At 37.2% G+C, this 26,211-nt stretch overlaps 1 protein-coding gene across 1 annotated transcript in view; it reads right to left on the bottom strand.

Moving 5' to 3' along the window:
- DCBLD2 (discoidin, CUB and LCCL domain containing 2) overlaps nt 1-26,211 on the bottom strand; it is an 85,011-nt gene that overhangs the window by 37,643 nt on the left and 21,157 nt on the right. The window contains exons 2-3 of the mRNA XM_040226137.1: nt 25,439-25,666; nt 5,852-5,989 (exon numbers count right to left, since the gene is read on the bottom strand). Coding sequence (XP_040082071.1) covers nt 5,852-5,989; nt 25,439-25,666 — 366 coding nt within the window. The remainder of the gene's footprint in view (nt 1-5,851; nt 5,990-25,438; nt 25,667-26,211) is intronic.

Below are 26,211 nucleotides of genomic sequence, written 5' to 3'. Positions count from 1 at the left end.
GTAGGCATGGCTCAGGTGCCTAAACAGTAAGTGATACAGCTGAATAGACCACAAACTACTTATGGATAAATCAAATCCTCTTCACACCTAAATGCCTATATACTAAAAAATGAGTTATAAGACATATTAAAAGACATTATAAGACGTGTTAAAATAACATAAGACATTGTATATTAAATATAAAAGACATTTAAAAATATTAAAAATTATAAGACATCTTTTGTAATCTAGTATCGAGGACACGCATAATATCTAGTGGGAGTTGTAGTGAATGAATTTGTCTCTGGACAGCACAAGTCAGCACAAATATATATGCAGCCCCTTCAAAGCACTTCTAACTTACTAAAAAGAAAAAAACAAAAACAAAACCCAAACCACATAGAAAACACTTAAAATCACAAAGATAAACTGCCTCTTTGGGTTATACCATCTTAACAAACTAATTCTGTTTATAAATGCTCTTTCTCTGAAAAACTGGTAAAACTTTATTCATCAGCACCTTAGTTCTACAAACTGACAACAAAATACAGATATTTTTCTGCATGTATACACACAACACCATACATACTGATTTGTGTACAAGGACAAATTTTAAAATATGCATGTCAATGGAGACTTCATTAATAAAATCTTACTGAATAGCTTAAAAGTTTTAAACTGTTTGCCAGATACAACAGAAACTAGCTACACAACAGAAAAACTAAAAACAGAAATGTAGCTAACATAGTACTCAAAACAGAAAGGATCCTATAAAATTATTGTACAATTAAGGTAGCAAACAATCCAAGGAATTCATGCTCTATTTTCAAAACCAGAAACAACCCAAGCAGGAAAAAAAACAACCAGTTACAGAAATCTGGACTCTATTAGAAAGGAGCTCTCTATTCTGCCCCTATGTTTCATTTATAAGTTAATATAATCTGATGTAAGATGGAAGAAATGGAAAATATCTGAAAAAAAAATGCGGTTAAAGAATGTAGCAATTAAAACTTTTTATACTATTGCTGTTAATTCTAAAAATAATCTAACATATAGCAACAATAACCCTGTCAAGTGGGAATATTTGCCAGGCTCAGCTGTTCCCAAGCCTTATGCACATTGTCATCAGATTCAAAGGTGTTGGTAGACAATGAATAAACAAGTGTTTATGAATTCCACTTAGGAAATATGTTAATATTTCTTCATTGGATTACTTTATTTCACATGAAATTTTAAACTAGCTCCTGTTTCTTCCTAAAAAAAAAAGGCAAACTTTGACCACTATAAAACTCTGGATTGATGAAATCTGAAGTAATAAGCTTTAACATTACTTTTAGAACATGATAATTCATGTTCTAAAAAAGGAATATCAGAGTATCACTTTTCAGCTGGCCATGTACCTGGATATGTAGACACACTAGAGTCACACACACAGACAACTAATTGATGGCACATAACAAAGGCTGCCTTAAAAGACCTGAAGCTATTGATGCAGTTGTGGATATGTCTTCAGAGCTCATTATTCAGTAACTAAAATTACCTAAAAAATTATTGCCCAGAGTCATCCTAGAAATGTTGAGCTTTACTTAGAAACTGGCTAATGTGGGACAGATTCAAAACCAAGAATTGAGAGTACTCATCTATAAAATTTATTTTATTTTCAAGTCTCATGGTAAATGTTATTTTTCACATTTACATTTTAGGATAAAAACGTCAGCATCATTTATCATTCTGGATTAAAATATCTAAGTGCATCTGGACCTGTGCAGGGATTGAACTCAGGTCTCTTGCATTGCAGGCAGATTCTTTACTGCCTGAGCGACCAGGGAGTCCCTTCAACTGTCAGACAAAAATTTCAATTTCAGAAAGTCTAGTTCGATCCTTGGGTTTGGAAGATCCCCTGGAGGAGGAAACAGCAGCGCACTCCAGTATTCTTGCCTGGAGAATCTCATGGACAGAGGAGCCTGGTGGACTACAGTTCATAGGGTCGCAAAGAGTTGGACACGACTGAAGTGACTTAACACACACACACCAAGTCAGAGTAGAACTACCAATCTTCTAATTATCACTGAAGTGCTGATTCATCTATTTTTTCTGTCTTTCTGTGTTACCCAGTGGAAACAGGGAAACTTCCTTTCATTGGTAGATAAAATCATTTACAGGTGAAAATTTAAAGTGGTAACTGGTAATGGGAAAGATCAGAAACTTCTGCTCAAAGATCTTAAAAATAACAAAGAGGAATAAGACCATAAAGTTATAAAAATTAGACTCCGAAGGGAAGAGGACACCAGGTGCAGAGCCCAAGATGCCACAGCAACTCAGTGCCTCACCCAAGAGGCTTCTTTGTGTCCAAAGCCTCTTACTTCAACATGAATTTGTGCAACATGAACTTGTGCAGACCGAATACTAACTCTTTGAAATGTTTCCCTGGAAAAGACATGCCTGGTTCAAAAGAATTAAATTAGAATCTGGCCTAATTCCGGAGCTACTTTTATAACATGCATTGTATGCGTGCATACTAAGTCACTTCCTTCTTGTCTCTTTGTGACCCCATGGACCATAGCCTGACAGGCTCCTCTGTCCATGGGATTCTCCAGGCAAGAATACTGAAGTGGGTTGCCATGCCCTCCTTCAGGGGATCTTCCCAAACAAGATCTCTTAATTTGATTATCTCTGATCCAGGCTCCTCTGAACAGCCTTTTAACTGGCCTCCTTACAATTGTTTTTCCCTCTGGCCCATTCTTTACAGATCAAGGAATTGCAAAAACATACATCCAGTCACATCACTCCTCTGTTCTAATAGCTTTCATGCAATTTTTTTTTTTTTTTTGATAAAACTCTAACCGTTATATCTTCCACAAGGTCCTGAATAACATGACTGACTTTCTACTCATTCACTTCACCTCAGCTGTGCTCGCGTTTCTCCAGTTCCCTCAAAGTTCCTTCCTGCCCTAAGGCCTTTGCATCTGCTGTTCTCTTCCCTATAGTGTTCTTCCTTGTTTGTCTGGAACCTCCAATTAATCCTTTGGTTCTGGGTTCAGGAGTGGTTTCTTTAAGAGAGCTTTAATCTTCATCCATCTCCTACTACCTGTACCCATCTGGCCTCTTATTGTTTGAATGTTTCCTTCATCACGCTTACTATAACTGCAATTAAGCAACCACGTGTTTAATGCCTTTTTCCAACCCTTTACTGCAAGTCCTATGAAGGTGTGATTGCCTCTGTCTCATTACTGCTGTCTTCCCAGTGCCAGGAATATAGCAGGAAATAAGGCACTAAAGGGAATATAATTTTGCAATGGGCTCCTATAAGAAGTAACGAAAACTAGTCTATCTCACACAAAATCACGCCATCAACAACATATCACACTATAACAAGTCTTTGTGATCTTTAACACATGAGGAAGCCAGTGAAACAAGGTTTTCACCACTTTTGCATTCCCAAATACTCTCAACCTTCAACTAGGTTATGAAGCTGGGCACATGTGATGTTCCTTGAAAATATTCATGGAATTCAGTGTGGCAGCTAGGTTTCCTGGATGGAAACAAACTAGTCTCTAAACCAAAGCCAACCAGCCTTCAAATGAACACGTCATTATAAGAAATTATGTCTGAAAGGCCACCCAAGAAGAAGTAATATGAGATTCAACCAGTGTCCTCTTGAATTTAGCCAATTCTCTTCAAATAAAACAAATGCTTGATGGATGGGCAAGAACGCACAAAAAAAAACATTAAGAAAAAGTCCAGGAGTGAGCTGTGAAATGAGGATTTCCCAAGATGATTGTGACTTTGGACAGTGTTACTATAAAGAAGTTCCAGATTATGGCGGATATTTCAAAAAATCTTTGGAACCTAAGATTCATCTCAAATAGTGACACAGCTATTTGAAGTTTAGCACAGATGTATACAAGTCTACAAGACAGTGCTTCTGGTATCTGAGATGACTGTTAAGTTCTTAAGAAACTCTAGTATAGGACATTCAGGTCCCTGTGGATCAAAAGTTCCGTAATTTAAATATCCAATGTAAGAAACTTTTTTTTTTTTTAAGAGGAGATACTTATTTTCCAGAAACTTTTAACTCAATGAATAACAAAGAGAGAAAGGGGCAAACAGGAAAATGCAGAATAAATAATTTAAACTGACACTGCGACAAGAAACTTAAGGAGAATAAGAAGCTAATTACCTTCTATCCTCTCACCCAATAACCCAAGACTTTCACAAAGTAAAAGTGAAAAGGACAGGAAGCTTATCATTTCAGTCTGTGTTTTCTGCCTTATTCTCTCGATAGTGGGAGGTTGGGCAGTGGGAAAAATGAGATACATGTGTGTACAGGAGTGAAGGGGTGAAACTAACATTTTTACTGCCTACTGTGATATGTGCCTAAGACACTGTCAAACTGTTAGTCACTCAGTCGTGTTCGACTGTTCGTGGCCCCATGGACTGGAGCCCACCATGCTCTTCTGTCCATGGAATTCTCCAGGCAAGAATACTGGAGTGGGTTGCCATTTCCTTCTCCAGGGGATCTTCCTGACCCAGGGGCTGAACTCGAGTCTCCCACCTTGCAGGCAGACTCTTTACCAACTGAGTCGCCAGGGAAGTCCTAAACATGTCCTCACAACTAACCCACTTGCAGATGGAGCTCACCGCTGTGACACGACCGGTCAGAGGTCCCCTGGCTGGTACCTGGCAGAGGCAAGCTCTTATTCCAGAGCTACCCAGTGCCCCTTCTACAACACTCCACTGCCTTAGTCTCCTTGTTCTGTCAAATGCATTAACTATTTACTTAGCAGAACATTTCAGCTCATTTCTTTCCATTATTCCATTCAAATGAGCTTTCTTTTTCACTCTGAGGGATTTTATTAGCCTTCACACCTTTTCCCATAGCTCAGAGATTAAGGGAGAGTAGACCTTTCTTTACATACAGCAGCTCCTCTTTTTTATACTCTTACCGCAACTTTTAATGAGGCACAGAGTGTGTATCTCAAACCCACCGCAGCCGAGAAGGAACAGCTGGCACCGCCCTGAATCATTCCCAGGCTCATTCATTCCCAGGCATTCTCACGCTGAGGAGGTTCTTCACGATTCTCATTTACACAACATAAAGTAGAGGCTAATTTTTAATTTTAAATGGTCAACCTAGTTAAATCATTGTTGAATATCAAAACAATTATCAATTTTCTGCTTTAAATGCTTTCTTTCATATGCCCTTGTATTAGTAAAATTTAAAAAATTTTTCTCCTCACAAGAACCCAATGGCAGAGGGGAATGAACAAATGCTACAGTGACCAAAACTTGGGAGAGATTTCATTCAAGTCCTGCATTTTAGCTTATAGAGATTTGAGTTAATTTCCCATTCTATTCCACTGAATAACCTTGTTTTTAATTCTACCTTCATATTGTAAACATTAGCAATTTAGAAAATATCTCATGCTTATTTTGCAGTGTCTCAGAGAGCTCTTTCCCTATTACTCCTGCTGGTATGCAACACAATTTTTAGGAAAGAATGGTAATACAGTTTTTAACACAGTAAGATGAAGCAGTAACCTGTGTATAATAAAGCTTTAAATTGATTATTTCAGTAACTGACAGATTTTTTTAAAGTTATTGCTTGTGCTCCAATCTTATAAAAGTGGCAAAATCAGTAATTTTTCTGCTAAGGAAAGGTAAGTATATAAAAGGACTTTATAAAAAGTTAATATACTGATTTTTAAAATTCTGAAACTGATTTAATTTTGTCAGATTTATGTATGTGTTATAAACTGTTCGATCTTCCTACTCTATTCCAATCTCAGATAACAGGTACTCAAAGAAAATACCGCATTTCTGTTTTCAGAAATTGTAAAATGTGGGAATCATCATATAAAGTGAAAATTACCTTGCTTTTCTATAACTGAGTATGAAGCCAAAAAACCTCGTCCAGAAACGTGAATTCCACTCATGAACAGCACTGTGATTTCATTGCTTTTTGATTCAATTGAATGGTTCATTTGCAACCCCAGACCACAGTATTTGCCTAGGATGAAAGAAAAGCAGATATTTGGTATGATTCATTAAGTCAACATTATGTACGATGTAGGTAACAGAATCATAATATACACCAAGTTGACCAAACTAGGTATTACACTAATCTAAAATGATGACTAGAATATTACACTGGAGAGAAAAAAAAAAAAAACAGCAAGTAATAAACTGTTCAAATGACTCAAAGGGAAAAACAGTGTATTCAGACATCACTGACCTTATAATGACTCAATTTCCTGTGAAACACAAGTATTTCCTTTAAAATAGTGACAATTAAAAAAAAGTTAAATTAAAAAAAATTAAAAAATTAAAAGTATTAAAAAAAAAATTAAAGTATTTCATGTAGGCAAGTGGCTCATAAATGAACCAATAGTTAATTGGTGGTATTCTTAACATGTTTCCCATAGGGTGCCCCCAGATTCCTGAGCACAGGGACCCCTCCAAACTTTTACAGATCTTCTCAAGTTTTCTTCCAAGAATTGTTGGACTTCTGTCAACTCCTTTAGGTGGTCATGTTCAGCCCTACAGTTTTAACTATGATATGACAATTTACATTCACGCCTCTATATAGCCTTTTCCTTGAACTTCAGAAGCATATATCTAACTGCCTAGCAACTTTTACTCTTTAAGGTTTAACAGACATGTAAAAAATAATAGATTTTCCATCAGAACAGATCTAAGTTTATTAAGATAAAAGAGAAGAAAAGAATTAAAAGAAAAGATATTGTATCAATAACTAATAAAAATGAGTTTTTCTTATGTGCATGGTAACTTTAACAAATTCTGAATAAAAAGTTCTAAAACTATTTTAAGTTGAGCAGTGTCACTATATGGGCTTCCCTTATAGCTCAGTTGGGAACGAACCTGCCTGCAATGCAGGAGACCCGGGTTCAGTTCTTGGGTTGGGAAGATCCCCTGGAGAAGGCAATGGCACCCCACTCCAGGATTCTTGCCCGGAGAATCTCATGGACAGAGGAGCCTGGTGGGCTACCGTCCATGGGGTCGCAAGAGTCGGACATGACTTAGACTAAGCCACCACCAAATCACTTTAATAAGAGCAATGTGTACTTCCATAGACATCATTTTGAAGGACTATACATTATCATGTGCATAGAAAATGCTAAATAATTCACCTCTATCACCACTACCACCACCCCAACCAAAACTGGTAAGGGAACTAAGGTCACAAGGTTGATATACAGAGGTCAATTGTAAAAAATAATCTAATCAAAATGGACAGAAGACCTAAATAGGCATTTCTCTAAAGAAGACATTCCAATGGCCAACAGGCACATGAAAAGATGCTCAACACTGCTCATTACTAGAGAAATGAGGTATCACCTCATACCTGTCAGAATGCTATCATCAAAATTCTACAAATAATAAATGTTGGAGAGGGAGTGAAAAAAAGGGAACTCTCCTATATTGCTGATGGGAATGTAAACTGGTGTAGTCGCTATGGAAAACTGTAAAATAAAGCCATCATATGATCCAGCAATCTCATACCTGGTAATATATCCATAAAAGACAAAAACTCTAACTTGAAAAGACATGTGTACCCACCTCACCTTGTGTTCACAAAGCACTATTTGCAACAGGCAAGATACAGAAGCAATCTAACCATCCATCAACAAATGAAAGAATAAAAAAAAAGATGCAGTATATATACATACATTTATACATATACATACACATATACATATATATATATACACATAGACACACACACAAACAGACATACATAATGGAATATTACTCAGCCATAAAAAGCAAAATATTGCCATTTGCAGCAACACAGATGGACCTAGAGAAGTAAGTCAGACAAAGACAAATATATGGTATCATTTATACAGGGAATCTAAAAAATAATACAGATGAATTCATTACAAAACAGACTCACAGACACAGTAAACAAACTTATGGTTATCAAAGGGGAGAGAGAGGTGGGGAGGGACAAATTACAATGTTTAAAAGGGACTCAGTAATATCACTAAGAATGGATTGGCCTTTCCTTCTAAAGAAGGAAAGATTAGGACTACTTAGTCATTGCTCACTTTGATTTCATGGAAAGCGGCTATTTCAACATTATTTTGTTCATGAATAAATGACAGATCCAGTATTTGGACATTTTAAGATGAATAAGGTTCATGAGAATTCCATGAACAGTATGAAAAGGCAAAAATGATAGGATACTGAAAGAGGAACTCCCCGGGTCAGTAGGTGCCCAATATGCTACAGGAGATCAGTGGAGAAATAACTCCAGAAAGAATGAAGGGATGGAGCCAAAGCAAAAACAATACCCAGTTGTGGATGTGACTGATGATAGAAGCAAGGTCCGATGCTGTAAAGAGCAATATTGCACAGGAACCTGAATGTCAGGTCCATGAATCAAGGCAAATTGGAAGTGGTCAAACAGGAGATAGCAAGAGTGAACATTGACATTCTAAGAATCAGCAAACTAAAATGGACTGAAATGGGTGAATTTAACTCAGATGACCATTATATCTACTACTGTGGGCAGAATCCCTTAGAAGAAATGGAGTAGCCATCATAGTCAACAAAAGAGTCTGAAATGCAGTAGTTGGATGCAATCTCAAAAATGACAGAATGATCTCTATTCATTTCCAAGGCAAACCATTCAATATCATGCTGATCCAAGCCTAGCCCCAAGCAGTAATGCTGAAGAAGCTGAAGTTGAATGGTTCTATGAAGGCCTACTAGACCTTTTAGAAGTAACACCCAAAAAAAGATGTCCTTTTCATTATAGGGAACTGGAATGCAAAAGTAGGAAGTCAAGAAACACCTGGAGTAACAGGCAAATTTGGCCTTGGAATACGAATGAAGTAGGGCAAAAGCTTATAGAGTTTTCCAAGAGAACACACTGGTCATAGCAAACACCCTCTTCCAACAACACAAGAGAAGACTCTACACATGGACATCACCAGATGGTCAACACTGAAATCAGATTGATTATATTCTTTACAGCCAAAGATGGAGAAGCTCTATACAATCAGCAAAAACAAGACCAGGAGCTGACTATGGCTCAGATCATGAACTCCTCATTGCCAAATTCAGACTTAAATTGAAGAAAGTAAGGAAACCACTAGCCCATTCAGGTATGACCTAAATCAAATCCCTTATGATTATACAGTGGAAGTGAGAAATAGATTTAAGGGACTAGATGTGATAGATAGAGTGCCTGATGAACTATGGACGGAGGTTCGTGACATTGTACAGGAGACGGGGATCAAGACAATCCCCATGGAAAAGAAATGCAAAAAAGCAAAATAACTGTTAGGAGGACTTACAAATAGCTGTGAAAAGAAGAGAAGCAAAAAGCCAAGGAGAAAAGGAAAGACAAACCCATTTGAACGCAGAGTTCCAAAGAATAACAAGGAGAGATAAGAAAGCCTTCCTCAGAGATCAAGGCAAAGAAATAGAGGAGAACAGAATGGGAAAGACTAGAGATCTCTTCAAGAAAATTAGAGATACCAAGGGAACATTTCATGCAAAGATGGGCTCGATAAAGGGCAGAAATAGTATGGACCTAACAGAAGCAGAAGATATTAAGAAGAGATGACAATAATACACAAAAGAACAGTACAAAAAAGATCTTCATGACCCAGTTAATCACGATGGTGTGATCACTCACCTAGAGACAGACATCCTGGAATGTGAAGTCAAGTGGGCCTTAGGAAGCATAACTATGAACAAAGCTAGTGGAGGTGATGGAATTCCAGTGGAGCTATTTCAAATCCTGAAAGATGATGCTGTGAAAGTGCTGCACTCAATATGCCAGCAAATTTGGAAAACTCAGCAGTGGCCACAGGATTGGAAAAGGTCAGTTTTCATTCCAATCCCACAGAAAGCCAATGCCAAAGAATGCTCAAACTACTGCACAATTGCACTTATCTCACATTCTAGTAAATTAATGCTCAAAATTCTCCAAGCCAGGCTTCAGCAATACATGAACCATGAACTTCCAGACGTTCAAGATGGTTTTAGAAAAGGCAGAGAAACCAGAGATCAAATTGTAAACATCTGTTGGATCATGGAAAGAGCAAGAGAGTTCCAGAAAAACATCTATTTCTGCTTTATTGACTATGCCAAAGCCTTTGACTGTGTGGATCACAATAAACTGTGGAAAATTCTGAAAGAGATGACAATACCAGACCACCTGACCTGCCTCTTGAGAAACCTATATGCAGGTAAGGAAGCAACAGTTAGAACTGGACATGGAACAACAGACAGGTTCCAAATAGGAAAAGGAGTATGTCAAGGCTGTATACTGTCACCCTGCTTATTTAACTTATATGCAGAGTACATCATGAGAAATGCTGGACTGGAAGAAGCACAAGCTGGAATCAACATTGCCAGGAGAAATATCGATAACCTCAGATATGCAGATGACACCCCCCTTATGGCAGAAAGTGAAGAGGAACTAAAAAGCCTCTTGATGAAAGTGAAAGAGGAGAGTGAAAAAGTTGCCTTAAAGCTCAACATTCAGAAAACGAAGATCATGGCATCTGGTCCCATCACTTCATGGGAAATAGACGGGGAAACAGTGTCAGACTTTATTTTGGGGGGCTCCAAAATCACTGCAGATGGTGACTGCAGCCATGAAATTAAAAGACGCTTACTCCTTGGAAGAAAAGTTATGACCAACCTAGTTAGCATATTAAAAAGCAAAGATATTACTTTGCCAACACAGGTCCATCTAGTCAAGGCTATGGTTTTTCCAGTGGTCATGTATGGATGTGAGAGTTGGACTATAAAGAAAGCTGAGCTCTGAAGAATTGATGCTTTTGAACTGTGGTGTTGAAGAAGACTCTTGAGAGTCCCTTGGAATGCAAGGAGATCCAACCAGTCCATCCTAAAGGGATCAGTCCTGGGTGTTCATTGGAAGGAGTGATGCTGAGGCTGAAACTCCAAATCTTTGGCCACCTCATGCAAAGAGTTGGAAAAGACCCTGATGCTGAGAGGGATTGGGGGCAGGAGGAGAAGGGGACGACTGAGGATGAGATGGCTGCATGGCATCACCGACTCGATGCACTTGAGTTTGGGTGAAATCCTGGAGTTGGTGATATACAGGGAGGCCTGGTGTGCTGCGATTCATGGGATCACAAAGAGTCGGATACGACTGAGCGACTGAACTGAACTGAAGGTTCACGTAAGAAAATGTACCTTGAGACCTTTACTCTTTCTTCACACATTCACAAAGAACAATCTGGATGGACTGAGGATTTAAATGTGCAGAAGGGGAAATTAAAGCATTTAGAGGAAACCCTGAGAACATCTTCATAATCTGTAAGGGGGCAAAGATTTTAAAAGAGAATGCAAAAAGTATTAATACTAACCATGAAAAAAAAATTAATGTGAACATTAAAATTAAGTTAAAATTAATGTTTGCTCATCAAAAGATACCAATATAAAGGAATAGAAAGGAAAGCTATAGAAAGGGAGAATATTTGTAACATTTATATCTAAAAAGAACCCATAACCAGAATATATAAAAGAACCCCTACAAATGAGAAAATATTCATCCAATAGAAATAATGCATTAAAAACGTCAAGATTCTTCACAGAAGATATTCAATGGCTAATAATACATGAAGAGAGAACAATATAATTTGCCATTAGATAAGGCAAAGCTACAACATGGTATGTGTTCATACATACTAGAAGTGTGATAATAGAAAAAAATAGAGAATAATAACTAGAACTCTCCTACACTGGGTGTGGAATGGCACTACCACAGAGGCTCTTGGCAATATCTACCAAAGCTGACCATATGGACACTCAGGGAACCAGCAATTCCTCTTCTAGATACAGAAATGTGCATTAATGTTCACCAAAAGATAGGTGATAGAACATTCACAGCAAACAATTAATAACAGCCAAAAAGGGTTATTCATATAGTGGATATATCTTAATTTCCTTATTGTCAGAAGTTTAGCTTGCTTCCGATTTTTCTCCACAGTGAATAATATTGCAATAAGCATTTTCCTAACGTAACTTCTTCTATCTTTTAAAATATTTAAGAGTGACTTTTTAGAGTGACTTTTAATATTTGCTTCCACACTGCTACTTAAGTGAGCTATGCCAGTTAATACAGCCACAATATTAAAAAATGACAAATTTCATCACACCACTATATTAAAAGCTATGTTTTTAACCAATCCAAGAGTAAGGGAGGTCATATACTTAGTTCTAAAACTTTTACATTTCTCTGATTATAAGAAAAGTTGCCTCCTCCAATATCCTCTTTCATAATGGCACCATGGACAAAAGAGCACCCAAGTTTTTATCAGTACCCATGATTGTGACCAAAGGGTCCTGACTGAAAATTTTATTGCAGTCATGCGGATCAAAATTCTGCAAAGCAATACCAGTCTTCCTCATCAAATTTTTCTAAGTAGGCTTTTCTTCTCTCTTGTGAAACTTTCTACCTGAACTGAGAACTGTAAGACTTTTTCTCTGGAAAATCAGCACATTTCTGGATAGAGGAAAGCTGCATACTCAGAAAAGGTAAATGACTCAAGGCCCTGGCTCTTATTAAGTTGACAGCTTCTTTTAGGACAGCTGGCAGAATTTTCTTATACTAAGTACACTAATGTGAAAAGCAATGAGTCATAACTGTTTGGACTTCTGCAAAACCAAATGTGCTGCCAAGCATCACAGGTGAGACATACATAGCATACCAAGAAATTTCTTTCCAAGATTTTCTGGAAAAGTAAACTTTTTACCACTTATAAGATGTCAAAGACTTTTTAATATTTCCTGTAAGGGTTCACAAATAGGAGTTCTTGGATATGGTCAGCATTACATGGTCTAGTTTTATCCAGCTGAATGACAATGAGAAATGGGACAGGTGTCAATTCCTCACTAACCTGTCTCAAAACATTAGAAAAAACATTCTGAAGGACACCACTTACAGAGACAAAGCATTAGCAAAGATTTAGCATTTCTCTGTTCTTGTCCACAAACCAGCTTGACCACTCTAGGGTACACAGATTCACTAAGGCCTTTTGAAATGCATGTGGCTTCTGTACTTCCCAATGCAACAAACAACCTCATATGATGCTTCTGCATTAGGAACAAATCCAAGTTAAATGTGGGTACCCATCCAGCTTCTAATAAAAAAAAATTCACAGTAATCAATGTATTTTTGTGGTAAACAGATATGAAATGACTTTAGCCTTCCTGAGATCATCTTTTCACAGACCAGGACTTTATCTCACATGAAATTCTTACATGGCTCTTATATCTACTACGTAAGACACCCATAATCATTAAGATTAGAGATCACTTCTTTAACTCCTGCCCATAAATAAAATGTTAATGATGATTTTATTGTAATAACACTTCTTTCAAATGAAATGATTTATATTTTAACTTGATGTAAAATAATAATTTTTTTTGACAAAGAGAACTTTAAAAGAAACTCCAAGAATGAAATTTATTTTTATTAGGGTCACAAATCCCTAAAACATATCAAGAGATTTCATGGAGTCTAACAGAAACTTCTGCTTTATTGACTATGCCAAAGCCTTTCACTGTGTGGATTCCAATAAACGGTGGAAAATTCTGAAAGAGATGGGAATACCAGCCCACCTGACCTGCCTCTTGAGAAATCTGTATGCAGGTCAGGAAGCAGCAGTTAGAACTGGACATGGAACAACAGACTGGTTCCAAATAGGAAAAGGAGTATGTCAAGGCTGTATATTGTCATCCTGCTTATTTAACTTATATGCAGAGTACATCATGAGAAACGCTGGACTGGAAGAAACACAAACTGGAATCAAGATTGCTGGGAGAAATATTGATAACCTCAGATATGCAGATGACACCACCCTTATGGCAGAAAGTGAAGAGGAACTAAAAAGCCTCTTGATGAAAGTGAAAGAGGAGAGTGAAAAAGTTGGCTTAAAGCTCAACATTCAGAAAACAAAGATCATGGCATCTGGTCCCATCACTTCATGGGAAATAGATAAGGAAACAGTGGAAACAGTGTCAGACTTTATTTTTGGGGGCTCCAAAATCACTGCAGATGGTGATTGCAGCCATGAAATTAAAAGACGCTTACTCCTTGGAAGGAAACTTATGACCAACCTAGATAGTATATCTCGGATGATATGCAGAGACATTACTTTGCCGACTAACGTCTGTCTAGTCAAGGCTATGGTTTTTCCAGTGGTCATGTACGGACGTGAGAGTTAGACCATAAAGAAAGCTGAGTACCAAAGAATTGATGCTTTTGAACTGTGGTGTTGGAGAAGACTCTTGAGAGTCCCTTGGACTGCAAGGAGATCCAACCAGTCCATTCTGAAGGAGATCAGCCCTGGGTGTTCTTTGGAAGGAATGATGCTAAAGCTGAAACTCCAGTATTTTGGCCACCTCATGCGAAGAGTTGACTCATTGGAAAAGATTCTGATGCTGGGAGGGATTGGGGGCAGGAGGAGAAGGGGATGACAGAGGATGAGATGGCTGGATGGCATCACTGACTCGATGGACGTGAATCCGAGTGAACTCTGGGAGTTGGTGATGGACAGGAAGGCCTGGTGTGCTGCGATTCATGGGGTCGCATAGAGTTGGACGCGACTGAACTGAACTGAACTGAACAGTAACTTAAGTGGCAAAGGTTAATGAAAGACCCATCAGGGGAGACAAAGACACTTAAGATATCTCATGCATAGCTAGAAAATACTGAAAACTAAATCCACTGGTAGGTAAGACGATTGACCTCAGAGAAGGAACTTAAAACCAAAGAAATCCTGAATAGGGCGATTCTGGATAGGAAACATTTTGGTAGGGGAAGTAGGTTAAAAGTAGCAGAGAGATATGGAAACTGTATGGCAAAGATGGGGACGCAATCAAATAAGAGCAGGAAATTTAGGATCTTGCAAGATATATAGATTATATATTAAAAAAAAATAAAAGGATATACAATCCCTTCCCTTCTACAGCCTCTTCTGTTGAGGGGGAAAAAAAAAGTAGGAAAGAAAAATTTACTACACTAACAGAAGAGGGCGATCATGAACTTATGATAAACTACAAAACTTGTAAACCATATAAACTACTGCAAACTGCCAGCACTGTCCACAGAAATACTTAGGCATTGTCTTTATCTATTTAAACAAAAAAGGTAGAAAAAAAAATGAGAATCTCAGCAATTCAATTTATGGAAACCCCTTCATCCCTCAAAACGATGGTAAAACAGAAATAAACTGGAACACAACACTACACTTAATTAAATGTCCTCAAACAAGCAACTGGGGATATGGCAAAACACCTCGAAACAGAAACTCAAAAACTAAGAACAGAAATGGACAAAAAGCAGGGAAGAAAAAACAGTTGGCTGATCTCAGAAAAGAAATGCAAAAAAGTGACAAATTATGTCAGAAATATTACAAGGTGCACAAGGAATAATATTCTAATGAAAATATGATAATAAATGTTGAAGAAAAGAACAAATACAATGAAAAGGAAACTGAAAAAAGTAAAAAGGATCAGTGAGAACGTGGCTTAAATGAATGTGATTGAAACAGCAAAGAAGGCTGTTTTCCTACAATTAAGGTATTTTAAAAAGATACATAAGACAATGGAACAGAAATAACATTAAACTATAATTCAAGAAAGTTTTCTAGAATCTAAATAGTGAAAGAGCTCATTGGATACAGTGAAAACTAACCCAATGATAAACTTCAATACATATCCTTATAAAACTGTTTGACTTTAAAGGAATCTTTATGTAAGCTTCAATACAAAAATTAAATATCTTATAAGGGCAAGAGAATTCAATTAGTATCAAACTTCTCGAAAAACAATAACATAAAAAAACCAGGCAATAATGGAAGAGCATTTTTCTTTTAACTCAAAGAATGAAAAAAAAACAAACTCTCAAAGAATGAACATATGAACCAAAAACTTACATATAAGATCAAACTGATACTCAAGGTAAGAAAAAATTTTAAATTAAGTAGCTCTAAACGATGCAAGATAACTGTACTCAAGCCTTTTTTAAGGAATCAATCTATTCAAAGATGAACTTCATTCATTTAAGATACAATTGGGAGAACTTAAGTAAAAAGACGGCCAGTGAGCATTTAATATATTTAAACAGTGATAAATGTTGGATGAGTTGAAGATTAAGATATTATATGATACAGGCTATGTGTTATAAATTTTGTTCTGTCAGAGTAGAAATGAGGAAAGAAGCAGGAGGGAAAGAGGAAAGAATTAGGTTGGTACAAATGTAATTGCAGTTTCGGACCGTGAATTTTATATCATTATAAATAGCCTCCAACACAGCTTTATTAATCAACATAGGAACCATTACAATCAGCACATTTTTGCCAATGAGAAATATGCTTTCTTATTCTTGTAGCATAAAAATTCAGGATTTGATATACTCTTGGAAAGCATTTTCTGCCTCCCGCTGTTTGTGGAAGCATTTTCCCCACAAAAAGTTGTCCAGATGCTTAAAGAAGTGGTAGTAGGCTGACGAGAGGTCAGGTGAAAATGGTCAATGAGGCAAAACTTCGCAGCCCAATTCGTTCAACTTTTGAAGCACTGGTGTGAGACATGTGGCGGGCTTTGTCATGGAGAGGAAGCGGGCCCTTTCTGTTTACCAAAGCCAGCTGCAGGCACTGCAGTTTTTGGTGCATCTCATAGATCTGCTGAGCATACTTCTCAGATGTAATGGTTTTGCCAGGATTCAGAAAGCTGTAGTGGATCAGACCAGCGACAGACCACCAAACAGTGACTATGACATTTTTTTGGTGCCAGTTTGGCTTTAGGATGTGCTTTGGAGCTTCTTCCCAGTCCAACCACGGGGCTGGTGATCGCCGGTTGTTGTATGAAAGCCACTTTTCATTGCAAGTCACAATCTGATCAAGAAATGGTTCCTTATTGTTGCACAGAATAAGAGAAGATGATACTTCAAAACGACGATTTTTCTGATTTGCGGTCAGCTCATGAGGCACCCACCCACTTATTGGGCTTTTTCACCTTTCCAATTTGCTTCAAATGCCAAATGACCATAGAATGGTCAACACTGAGTTCTTTGGCAACTTCTCATATAATTATAAGAGGATCAGCTTCGATGATGCTCTCAATTGGTCATTTTCAACTTCTGATGGCTGACCATTACGCTTATCTTCAAGACTCTTGTCTTTGCAAAACTTCCTGAACCACCACTGTGCTGTATATTTGTTAGCAGTTCCTCGGCCAAATGTGTTGTTGATGTTGCAAGTTGTCTCTGCTGCTTTATGACCCATTTTGAACTCAAATATAAGAAAGCACTTAAATTTGCTTTTTTGTCTAACATCATTTCCATAGTCTAAAATACATATAAAATACACAGCAAGTAATAAGTCATTAGCCAAAAAAAACGCACACAGTGAAAGACATGTAGTAAAATGAGGTATATATAATATAACCGTATTTATTTAAGAACATGTTCAATATCAAATGGTAAATTTCAACAAAGCAAAAATCACAATTACTTCTGCACCAACCTAATAGAACAGTTCACTGAATGTTATATGAATAAAAGATAGGAGTTACAGGCAACTGGTAGGAACGAAAAGACACCATGAAAAATAGACAAATCAGATAATAAAAGACGAAGTCAATGGGATTAGAGGCATTTAAGAACATAAAATCAAAAAAAAAGTAAAATTGGAAAGTAATATTTAAAACTACAAAACTTATTTAAACTCCAAAAGGACTTTAAATATAGATTAAAAGAAAACAATACAAAGAAATAAACACAGCAAATATAAAACACATGACTGATTATACCTTAAAATAACATGAGTTAAGACAAAAAAAAAACTTATAGTTTTATAAACAGATAAAACAGGTATTAGCTTTAATTTTTTTTTAAATATTTTCAATTTGGTTCATAAAATGAGACCCTCAAGTATGTTTTATATAAGAAATACATCCCAAAAAAAATGATTCAGCAAGGCTAAAAGGAAAGGAAAGAGCCAAGACAGGAATGCCAAGCAAATGAATGTAAAAAGAGATAAGGAGGAAGGTGTCTATGTGATACTAATATCAGACAAAGAAAAGTGCAAACTAAAAAGTACTAAATATGACAAAGGAGAAACTTTTTAATGCTAGAAGTCACAATTTAAAATGAAGACATTATAATTATGAATAGCTATGCAACAACATTGCAATCACCTTTATAAAAGTAAAAACCCAAAGATATACCGAAAGAAAAAAAGACACTAGAAACAGATCAAGTAGATTAAAATAAAGATCTGAAAACCTAAACAGCATAATAAGATATTTTGGATGCATATTAAACTTTCTATCTTACTATTAGAGAATAAACCTTCCTCTCAAGCATACATGAGACAGTCACAAAAAAAGATGTCAAAAATATTATATGTGACATATTAATATGTCACAAAAATACTATAATTTTTCTAAGCACAATGCAATAAAACTAAAAATCTATTAACAGTAACAGTATGTGTACAATGTTTATTTTAATGCTAACTACCTGAGGATCAACTTAGAGGCAGTGAGCTGATACTCTCAATCTAAAGCAGCACTACTGAGAATTTGGGTCAGACAGTACTTTTGGGGCCTGTCCTATGTACTGTAGGACACATAACACACATCCTAGATGCCAGTAACACTGCCTTCTCCCCCAGTGGGACAACCAAAAATGTCTCCAGACATCTCCAGTGTCCCCTTGGAAGGCAAAATACCAAACTTTTGAGAACATCATCCAAAGAGAAAATGACAAAGCTCTCAAAAAGAAAAATCAGTTGACTGAGGTTTACAGAGTTAAATTAAGCATGAGGCTGAAGCTAAATAGAAGAGCTACAGGTCCAGCTAGGATTTATAGAGAGAGAAGGGTAAGGATCAGGATAATTTGTAATAGAAATCCGAGCGAGTTAATGAAGGCAGGTATTACCTCTGGGTGGTGAGCTTTCATGTAAACTGTGTTTGTTGTATAAAAAGTTTGTCTCTCTTATGTTTGTACATCAGTTAACATATTTTAGTCACTGTAGAAAACAGATTTTTCAGGGCTGACATTTGTTTTGATTGGTCAATACCTATGTTGAAACTACTATTTAATATTTTTATAATACTGACTATAAAGAAAAAATAATGTCAAAATAGGGAGTTTCCTGATAGCCTAGTTGTTAGGATTCTGGGCTTCCACTCTTGTGGCCCAGATTTAGTCCCTGGTCAGGGAAATGAGATCCTGCAAGCTGCCACGTGGTCACCCCCAAAAAAGGTTATTTCAAAATAAATAAAGGAAAAAGTTAATGTTTACTAGAAAGTTGCTAGTTTCAACACTTTAGGGTAAGTGGCTGCTGCTGCTCTAAGTTGCTTCAGTCATGTCCGACTGTGCAACTCCGTAGACAGCAGCCCCCCAGGCTCCTCCGTCCCTGGGATTCTCCAGGCAAGAACACTGGAGTGGGTTGCCATTTCCTTCTCCAGTGCATGCATGCATGCTAAGTCGCTTCAGTCGTGTCCGACTCTGTGCGACCCCAAGGACAGCAGCCCCCCAGGCTCCTCCGTCCACAGGATTCTCCAGGCAGGAACACTGGAGTGGGCTGCCATTGCCTTCTCCATAGGGTAAGTGGACCATGTAGTAAAGAAATTAAGGAGCGATGTCACCACCATCACGTGCGTACGCTCAGTCAGATCCTGCTCTTTGCAACCCCATGGACTGTAGCCCACCAGGCTCCTCTGTTAATGGAATTTTCCAGGCAAGAAATACTGGAGCAGGTTTGCAATTTCCTATTCCAGGGGATTTTTTCCAACCCAGGGATAGAAACCATGTCTCTTGTGTCTCGTGTACTGGCTGGATACCTGTTAATACCTGCCAATAGATACCTACCAATAACTGGTATCTATTACTCTATAGCCTAGTGGTTGAGGTTATAGACTTTGCTGTTAGCCAGACCTTAATTCAAGTCCCAACTCTGCCTATATGACTTTGGGCAAGTTGCTTACCTTTTTTTAATTTATCTGTTTTATGGGAATAATGTGCAGGATTCTTGTAGGACTCAATACAATCAAGCATGCCAAGGGCTTACAGTAACAGACACCAATTCTGGAGCCAGGCTGCTTAGGTTTGAATTCCACACAGCAATTTGCCAGCTGTGTGACCTTGGGCAACTGATTCAACCTCTCTGTGCTGCAGTTCTCTCATCAGTAAATGGGGGTGAGAAAAGTACCTATCTCGAGTTTTTGTGAAGACTACATAACTGACAAAAGTGATTTGAATAGTACCTGGCAAATAGCAAGCACTGCATGCATGGTAGTTATTTTCATTATTAAACTGAGCCTCTACAGAATAAGAAATCAAAAAATATTAGAAATCATTATCATCATTACATACCTAATATTATCATCACTTCAACTTTTTCAAGAGGTTCGGTGGTAAAGAGAAAGAAAATGTATTTACTTTTTCTCTTAAACAAGGAAGACCTAAGCATATTATAGACTAAGGGGACAAACAATACAGAAAGAGAAACTTCTCTGAAAACGTAACAGACACGGAATCATTTACGAGATAAAGCCCTGAGGACCTCAGTTTCCCTCTTTGTAAATATTATATGAAGACTCTAAGAGACACAATTTTTAAAGATACTTTGGATGAAGGTTTAAAACAGAATATATATCTTTAAATATACCTTTGAACACACAGACACACATTTACATTTCTTCTACAGAATGCATTTTCCTTTAATAGCTACTAAGTTTGAAAATATTTAGCTTCTCTTTTAGAGATCTACCCACAAATTCCTTCATCTCCCCAAAAGTTCATTTAAAATGGAAATTTTAAGCAAAATCCAGGAAGAAAATATATACAATAGAGTGGGAAAAGGTTACAAGTAAGTAAAGATTTTTCTTTTAAATATTTGTTTTTAAATTTCATGTTTTTTTTTTTTTAATTTTACTTTACAATTCTGTATTGGTTTTGCCATACATTGACATGAATCCACCACGGGTGTACATGCGTTCCCAAACCTGAACCCCCTTCCCACCCCCCTCCCCACAACATCTCTCTGGGTCATCCCTGCATACCAGCCCCAAGCGTGCCATATCCTGCATCGTACATAGACTGGCAATTCGATTCTTACATGATATTATACATGTTTCAATACCATTCTCCCAAGTCATCTAACCCTCCCCCTCTCCCACTGAGTCCAAAAGTCCAGTATACACATCTGTGTCTTTTTTGCTGTCCTGCATACAGGGTCATCATTGCCATCTTTCTAAATTCCACACATATGTGTTAGTATACTGTATTGGTGTTTTTCTTTCTGGCTTACTTCACTCTGTATAATCGGCTCCAGTTTCATCCATCTCATCAGAACTGATTCAAATGTATTCTTTTTAATGGCTGAGTAATACTCCATTGTGTATATGTACCACTGCTTTCTTATCCATTCATCTGCTGACGGACATCTAGGTTGTTTCCATGTCCTGGCTATTATAAACAATGCTGCGATGAACATTGGGGTACATGTATCTCTTTCAATTCTGGTTTCCTCAGTGTGTATGCCCAGCAGTGGGATTGCTGGGTCATAAGGTAGTTCTATTTGCAATTTTTTAAGGAATCTCCACACTGTTCTCCATAGTGGCTGTACTAGTTTGCATTCCCACCAACAGTGTAGGAGGGTTCCCTTCTCTCCACACCCTCTCCAGCATTTATTGCTTGCAGATTTTTGGATCGCAGACATTCTGACTGGTGTGAAGTGGTACCTCATTGTGGTTTTGATTTGCATTTCTCTAATAATGAGTGATGTTGAGCATCTTTTCATGCGTTTGTTAGCCATCCGTATGTCTTCTTTGGAGAAATGTCTATTTAGTTCTTTGGCCCATTTTTTGATTGGGTTGTTTATTTTTCTGGAATTGAGCTGCAGGAGTTGCTTGTATATTTTTGAGATTAGTTGTTTGTCAGTTGCTTCATTTGCTATTATTTTCTCCCATTCGGAAGGCTGTCTTTTCACTTCGCTTATATTTTCCTTTGTTGTGCAGAAGCTTTTAATTTTAATTAGGTCCCATTTGTTTATTTTTGCTTTTATTTCCAGAATTCTGGGAGGTGGACCATAGAGGATCCTGCTGTGGTTTATGTCGGAGAGTGTTTTGCCTATGTTCTCCTCTAGGAGTTTTATAGTTTCTGGTCTTACATTTAGATCTTTAATCCATTTTGAGTTTATCTTTGTGTGCGGTGTTAGAAAGTGATCTAGTTTCATTCTTTTACAAGTGGTTGACCAGTTTTCCCAGCACCACTTGTTAAAGAGATTGTCTTTACTCCATTGTATATTCTTGCCTCCTTTGTCAAAGATAAGGTGTCCATATGTGTGTGGATTTATCTCTGGGCTTTCTATTTTGTTCCATTTGGACTAATTATCAATAATATCCATCAAGGAAATGATGCTAGTAGATGTCTATGGACCAAAATAAAATACTGGAGTTATATATGTATAGAAAGTTAAGATGAACAACAAATGAATTTAATTTTCACCTCTATGATTGTGGGGCAACCACTGAGCAACCACTATGTCTCAGACACCAAGGATTAAATAATAATCAAAGGGGAAAAGCCGCAATGAAATTTTCTCATTCCAGCACAATCTGCCTATAAAAGGAACAGATCTAGAGAGCCAGTCTTAACTCTATCATTAAACATCCTTTTTTTCAGTGAAAATAAGTACCACTACACTAATTTCACAAAGATTTCTGGACAGTCTAGCTACTTAGTTGTTATATAGTATCATAATAAACTCATATGTTTAAATAATATTACATATTACTGCCTACTCTTTAAAGAAAATAACCACGTAAACCAAAAGTGCTTTATCAATTAAGTCACATTCTAATGATTTACAATTTAAAAAGTGACTCCTTGAGAAAGCATTCTTTTCACTTTCTTTTCTTGATTATTCCATAATACAATCTCTCAGGGGAGAAAAGTCCCTAAAATTAACACCTACAGGGGGAAAAAAAAAATCTAAGCTTTATACCAAAGTAGGAACCATATTTATAGGAAAATGCAGCTCATTTGAAGCTGCTTCTATTCAGAAGAGACCCTGAGAAAAGATAACATAGAAAACGGGATTCTTTACCATTGTCAATGGAATCTTAATGCCCACATATATTTGTTTCTATCCTGTAATTCCTGGCATATCTACACAGTTATTCTTGAATGACATTTATTTCTCTGCCAATCAGGAAAGTTACTTTTCTACCCCCCCACCTCAAACAGCTCCTCAAATGGAGGACCAGAGGATATATGGCAGGTGGTGATGGGAGGGGTAGGGAGGTGGGGTAGAGCAGAACTGAAGTTCAACAGGAATCATCATCACTCAGTCCCCTTGACCTTTCTGCAGCTTTCCACTAACCTGTGTGAAGAGATAGCAAGGGAAAACAAACCCCATGGAAATAAGGGAGAGCGGAGCACTGCAAAGTATTACTTCATTTAATCTTCCTACAGTACCGGTGATGACTTTGCAGTCTGGACCAATGCCTTGTAGAAAGGATTCTCAGCAAGTAGGTCCTAAGAACTGGGATGAGAACCTGGTGAGTGATTTAAAACCTGTGCTCCATTTCTTTCCCATGTCACTCTTCCTCTTTAGCAGCATAACCCTACTGTCCAAATACATAATCCTCTTGTCTTTTTTTAATAAAAAGCACGTTCATGATGGAAATTTAAAAAAAAAAAAAAACAAAACACCAAAGTAGAGAGATACACTCCCATGTGCCCGGTGTGCCATTCTGGTTTCACCTGCCCTCTTCCTACCACTTTTTTCTTTGACATATTTAAAAACAAATCCAAGACATTTTGTTTGAATTTCAGAATGTCTCTAACAAACCAGATCTTGAACAAACCAGTATAACATTACCACACCCCAAAAAATTATTCCTGATTATTGCTGTATGCCCAATTACACTTATCTTACCCTAAAATTTCTCTGTTTATCTTAAAAATGTCTTCTTGCAATCAATTTGGATCAAGATCCAAACAAAATCACAAGGTCCACACATTACTTTTGGAAGACATCTCTCTCTAATGCATGCCAGTTATCTTGATCTCCTTCCTTTTCTTTTTTAAAAAAATGCCACTTATTTGTAGTCTTTATGGTTGATAGAATGTGTTTCTCTAGCTCCTTTATTTCCTATAAACTGCTAAGGGCTTGATCAGATTGTGGTTCGCTTTTTTCATCGTTGTCTCAAAGCTGCTCAGGTGGTACTGCTGACTCGCTACTGTATCACCTCAGGAGGGAGTTAATATCCAGCTGCCTTCTATCAATGTTACAGTAATAGATAGTTCCTCAGGCGATTTGAGTTTCTAAAAGCTTATCCGAGACCATATATTCAAGCCAATATGCACATGGTGATCAAGAACCCAGATTAATTGAGAGCTGACTGGGAGACAACAGTGGTTATCACTCACTAGACCAGGAACTGTTCCTCTCGGTAGGTAAGAGGCTGAAAAGTGGGGAAGAGATGAAGGGTTTGCCTCCAGATGGAGAGGAGCCCAGGAGATGAACACGATGCTCAAAAGAGCAAGATACTAAGTTCCAGTTATAGTTCTAAAAGACATTTTACATACTTGTATCAGTAAAAGTCACAGAGAAATTTAGAGTTATTTATTTTATAATATTAATTCACCAAGATAGTCTTAGGAATTTTTCTACCTTTCCTGCTAAAGAGAAAGGTGCTGATCTCTAAGACAAAGGTTTTCAACTTGACCTCAAAGTATATTCTCCTGGGAAGCTTTAAAAATCCCAAGGTGTGGGTCCCACCCAATCCTGATTCCACTGCTCTAGGTTGGGGACCAGAGATCTGGTATTACTTAGAAGTCTACCCAGGTAACTCTAAAATGCAGCCATAATTGAGAACCACTGTTCTTAGCTAAAAATAAAGACAACAGCAGCTAATATTTACTAAGCAAATATTACGTGTCAGGTACCATTCTATGCCCTTCACATGTACTAATCTCATTTGCTATATTACAACTGAGGAAACAGATCCGGTAACTTGCCTGAGGACACAGAGCAAGCTAAAAGCAGAGTTAGAACTTTACTAACAGGAAGTTTGAATCCAAAACCCGTGCTCTTAACCACCATGATATACTGACCCCTAAGCATGACTTATATTTAACTGCAGATAAAATTATCAAAGAAAAAAACCAATACAAAAAGATAATTAACTTTCTCCTCCTTAGAAGCAGTAGAGTGGTATCCTGTGGCAAAGGAACCAACACAAGCTTACTAGAAAAGTAGACAAGACAGACAGGAATCTTCTCTTCCCAAAAGAAGATTCAAATTAAGATTTCCAGACATTCCAATAATTTCCCACATATCCTATGGAGCATAGTTACTCAATGTTAAATGTCTAATATGGCTTCAGTTTTAAAACTCTGGCCACTGATATATTGAAAATGTCCTACCTATTTCGGTTCTACCAACTCCAATTCCATTGTAAATTCTCAAGTAATTAAAGTGACAAGAATCAGAATCTTCGATGTCAAAGTCACCAAATTTGATGCGCACTCTCTCTCCCGTCTTTACACGAATCTCCCATTCGCAAACAGTGCTGTTAGGATAGGTGTGTGGGTAGTTTATAGACGTCAGGGTTCCACTTTCAGGACCTAGTACAGTATGTCCACATCCATCACCTTTAAAAAAAAAAAAGTGATATATTATTCTTTACATGTTTAACTTACACTATAAATAATCAGGGTTTTGTGAATATTTTGAAATATGCATGCTATCAGATATTTTACACCAACCACCAATTCCTCCCATACACAAGATAAACTAGATGACATGGTTCTTGGTAAATCTACTCGTGTGAGCCAGGAGAAACCAGGTTAGGTCAAAATAATCAATGGTTAGCTTTATGAGTTCAAAGAACTTTCCAATCAGACAGAATAAACAGAAGTAAACATAACAGCAACAATTATACCATATTTATATATACATATCATAATAAATCCAATCTTTAAGAGTATTAGTTCACAGTAATTGTTCAAAATAAATAAAACTATAACAATAAATCTACACGATCAGCTTCATCTATTTATTTATAAATACCACAAGTCTCTTCTAAAGTCTCTGTAAGAAGTTGAATGATTTCTAAAAATACTTAAACTGTACTAAAGACTGGGGCTTCCCAGGTGGCACAAGTGGTAGAAAAACCTGCCCGCCAATGCAGGAGACT

Source organism: Oryx dammah, unplaced genomic scaffold (assembly GCF_014754425.2).
Source record: "Oryx dammah isolate SB20612 unplaced genomic scaffold, SCBI_Odam_1.1 HiC_scaffold_2, whole genome shotgun sequence".
Lineage (NCBI taxonomy): Eukaryota > Metazoa > Chordata > Mammalia > Artiodactyla > Bovidae > Oryx > Oryx dammah.
The sequence above is the reverse complement of the archived record's forward strand: the minus strand, read 5'-3'. Positions and strand labels throughout refer to the sequence as shown.